General features: G+C 41.6%; 1 protein-coding gene across 1 annotated transcript; it reads right to left on the bottom strand.

The window, feature by feature from the left end:
* Positions 1 to 2,008: 2,008 nt before the first annotated feature.
* Positions 2,009 to 3,037, bottom strand: GPR33 (G protein-coupled receptor 33). Its single transcript, XM_004698935.1, has one exon. The coding sequence runs from the start codon at positions 3,035 to 3,037 to the stop codon at positions 2,009 to 2,011; it is 1,029 nt and encodes a 342-aa protein (XP_004698992.1).
* Positions 3,038 to 4,241: the final 1,204 nt, after the last annotated feature.

Below are 4,241 nucleotides of genomic sequence, written 5' to 3'. Positions count from 1 at the left end.
ATAACAGTTGTATGAGCCCCTAATAAAATGTTTTTAAAAAATTTACTAAAAACACAATAAAATATTATTTTAAGAAGGTCTTTGCATTTAAGATATTAAAGTATAATGTCTATATTTTAACACTGATATGACAAGATGAATGCTTTATCATATTTATGTTAGACTTTGTTCACACCAGTCAAATAATTTAGGTGTTATCCAAGTGAAGGGATTTCTGTCCAAAGGTGTATTTGCTAAAAGATTCTGTAATAGACAATTCAGATCTATGAATATTATTGACATTTACAAACTAATATTCCTGTTGTTGTTGTTAGGTGCTATTGAATAGGTTCCAATTCGTAGTGACCCTATGCTCAACAAAATTATACACTGCCCAGAGGGTGCCTACACCATCCTCACAATCATTGCTGTTTGAACCTGTTGTTGCAGCCACTTGTTGAGAATCTCTCTTTTTTGTTGAGACTCATCTTGTTGAGAATCTCTCTTTTTTGCTGACTTCCTACTTTACCAAATATGTTTTCCTTCTCCAGGGAGTGATTCCTCTTGATGATATGTCCCAAGTACACGAGACAGTCTCACCATCCTCTTCTCTAAAGAGTATTCTAGCTGTACATCTGTGACAGATTTGTTTTTTCTTCTGGCAATCCACAGGACTTTTAATACTCTTCACCAACACCGTCATTCAAATGCATCAACCCTTCTCTGATCTTCTATCTGTCCAGCTTTCAAAAAATGCGGATGAGGCCATTGAAAATATCACAGCTTAGACCAGGCACACCTTAATCTTTAAAGTGACATCCTTGCTCTTTAACATTTCAAAGAGGTCATTGAAGTCAAATTCTTTGCAGATTTTCCGAGTGCAGTAAGTCATTTGATTTCTTGACTGCTGCTCCCACGGGTGTTAATTGTGGATTCAAGTGGAAGAAAATCCTTGACTCCTTCAATCTTTTCTGCTTATTGTTCCAGTTGTAAGGATGTCAGTTTTCTCTATGTTGAGGTGTAACCACCAAACCTATAACAATGCCACAGAGTTCCCCATCCACCTTTCCTCCTGCATAGACACCCCTGGATCTGCAGTAATGGGATGCTTGGGAAAGATATTTCCTATGGCATCTAGCCATTGTCTTGACAAAAGCCCCTTTCCCCTCCCTGGGCATCAAGAACCAGGGCCACATACTCCACCGAAGGTATACTGTGTACACTGTTCTATCCGTTTCACAGCATTCTGGGGTCACACCTCTTTCTGGTGAGTTCCTTCCCCTGTGACAGCATGGTGAGTCTAGACAGGAGTCTTATCCACCTAGACTTCTCTTTCTAGAGCAGTTGGCTAAGGGGGAAGAAGTGTGTCATAAAAGGACTTCGTTATGTCTTCCAACCCATTCTCACAGGTAAGAAATTTCATACTTTTTTCTAAGGGTAAAGTGAAAAAAAAAAAGAATCAACTCCCATGAATTAAAGTTAATTCTAGAGAAAAAAAAATCAATCAAGGCATTTCAATGAACAAGTGAATTTCATAGTCACCACCCCCAGGGTTAATTGGTAATTGACTACAGTAAGTTTTCTTTCAGTAAACTTCAACTCAAAATATGTATTTTCAAGACATTTATTGTTATATTAGCCTGTGATATAAGAAGGTAGAAATGTGTGTCCCTTGGTTCAATAAGGGTTGTTTAGAATTGTTATCCCTTCAATATAAAGGACGTGTAGGAATGAGATTTCCTTCTCATTTGGATCTGGTATGAATTAAAAAGAGGGCCGAGGAGCTGGTAGTAGAGCTTTATAATTCAAAGGTGAAGAATCGTATTTACAGCATCCCTTATTTATTTATTTATTTTGCTTTCTTAGAGCCCTGTTTAATATTCATAGATCTAACTAAAGTACAGCTTAGGTATCTCTCTCTTGTAGGGGGTTATAGATATAGATAAAGAGATAGCTAGAGAGAGAGAGACAGAGAGAGCTCTCATGATAGAATTAATACAGCATCCGTATTTGCCAAAGGATCCAAAGTTTAAATTATAGTTTCAGAATTTAAGTTTTGTGTCCTTTCTGAAAAAGAATCCTCACTGAAGGTTGACTCAAACAGAGCAAGAATGGACTTCCTGAAAACCTTTTTGAAGTTCTCCCCGATAAAGAGGTAGAGTGTGGGAGAAAAGACAGTATTGAAAGAAGTGGTCATCACTGTAAGTATCAGAGCAAACTGAAAGTAGACCGACCGGTCCTGAGTGAGAATTAAGCCCTGGAGTATATGGTAGGGTAACCAACACACAAAAAAAGAGACAATGGCAGTCATCATGACTTTGAAGGGCTTGCTGGATTTCACCAGGCCCTTCTCTTTGAGCTTGAGCGCTACTCTCCAGTAACAAACGGTGATGATGCAGAAAGGTAGAAGGAAGCCCACCAAGAAGCGGCTGGTGAAACAGACAACATGAACCCGTGTCCTCAGTGCCCGCATCTCTTCGCTTTCCCAGTTAGGAGACACAGCGTAGTTATTTCGACAGATCACGGTTCCGTTAGGGGTACTATGTGTCTCTCTGAAAAGCAAAAAGGGAATGCTGAGGAGGGCGGCAAAGATCCAGACTCCCAGGATGATGCTGCTCGCCCTGCGGGGAGTGCGGTGCTGGTGCGACCACACCGGGTGCAGAGTGAGAAGGTAGCGGTCCAGACTGATGGCGGAGAGGAAGAAGACAGAGGTGTACGTTCCCAGAGACAACGTACAATGGAAGACCTTGCACAGTGCCGTCCCGAAGTTCCAGTGGTTGTCCTGAAGGTAGCTGGTGGCCATGAATGGGAAGATCAGCGTTGAAATAAAATAGGAAAGGATGAGGTGAAAGAACAGGAGCGCGTTGACGGTCTTTTTCATTTTGAAGTGCAGCACCCAGAGATAGAGGCCGTTGGTGGTGATGCCGACGATAAATGCCGCGAACAGAGGCATGGCAACCACCAGACTGTTGGCTGCGGCGGGAACCAGGAGCAGGGTGCTGTTTCCTACAGGGGGTGAGGCGTTGCCGGGGTGACGCAGAGAGTCCATCAGCTCCATAGTTTTCGTGTGTGCTGAGACACAGGGAAAAGATCGACAAAGAGAAAAGAGGACAAGGGTTTAATGTAGAGACTAAGACAGTAGGTTTTGCACATATTTTAACAATGCCACACATACTATTTCTACAATAACAAAAGCTAAGTTTGTCATAAAACAAATCGAAAAGCTGTGGGCAACATGGAATGAAAGCGGGAGACTCGGGGAAGAAGAGGGATCAGTGGGTCTTGCAACCAACAACACGAAACAGACTGCGTGTGAATTGTTGAATGGAAAACCGATCTACTCTGTAAACCTTCACCCGACTCAATAAAAAGTTTATATATATTTCCATGAACTTTTTTGAAGCTCCCTTGTATGTATTATCTGCCCCCCCGCCCAAGGTCTATACTTTTATGTTGTCTGACCAATTAAGATCAGATTAATTTGAGCATCAAAACCAGAAATAATACAGAGGAGATGAAATAAAGGGAAAAGAGAAATATGGCTTGGGACATTTTGATAATTACTGACTCATTAATTTAGGTAGCTAAAGCTATTCTATCTAGACATAATTCAGAACTCTGACTCTTCCTGTTAGGGTCAAGTTCTTAACCACAATGCAATACAGAATCAGCTTTACTTGACTAAGACTTGGGGTAAACGTTGCGAATGAAGTTAATTTGAAAACAAAAATAGCAGCAATTGTACATTAGTGATCTTACGGAGTTAGAATTAGATTTCTCATGAGTTAACAAAATAGAGTCAATGCTATAATGTACAATCCTAACACTCGGTATTTCACAATACAACAGTTTGTATTGGGAGTTTGTATTCATCATGGGAGCCCTAGCATTGTACAGGGGATCTCGGGGGGTGGGGGGGGGCGTGTAACGGTTAGTGTTGGGCTGCTAACCACAAGGTTAGTAGTTCGAAACCACCGGTTACTTCTCAGGAGAAAGACGAGGCTTCCTACTTGCCCTATAGGAGCAGTAGGAGTGCGAATAGGCTCAATGGCAGTGAGTTTGGAGTCTTTGGAGAGCACTGCACAATTGCCAAGTGCCTTCAGATTCTTGTACAGAACAGGAAAGACAGGAGTCGTTCTTACCTGGGGAGAAGGGTCTGGGAGAGAGGTTAAACCACTCACATTTACCTGGTATTTGCTATTTGTTTGGAGCTTTATAGCGCGGGAGTCCCGGTGGCAGCACAGTTATGTGTTGGACTGCTA

Source organism: Echinops telfairi, unplaced genomic scaffold (genome assembly GCF_000313985.2).
Source record: "Echinops telfairi isolate 266 unplaced genomic scaffold, ASM31398v2 ScPeMD7_18;HRSCAF=68, whole genome shotgun sequence".
NCBI classification, from domain to species: Eukaryota; Metazoa; Chordata; class Mammalia; order Afrosoricida; family Tenrecidae; genus Echinops; species Echinops telfairi.
This window is presented reverse-complemented; position numbering and strand designations above follow the sequence as displayed.

Bases quoted from the DNA above. Each gene is read 5' to 3' on its own strand.
- GPR33 (XM_004698935.1), bottom strand. From the start codon at position 3,037: ATGGAGCTGATGGACTCTCTGCGTCACCCCGGCAACGCCTCACCCCCT.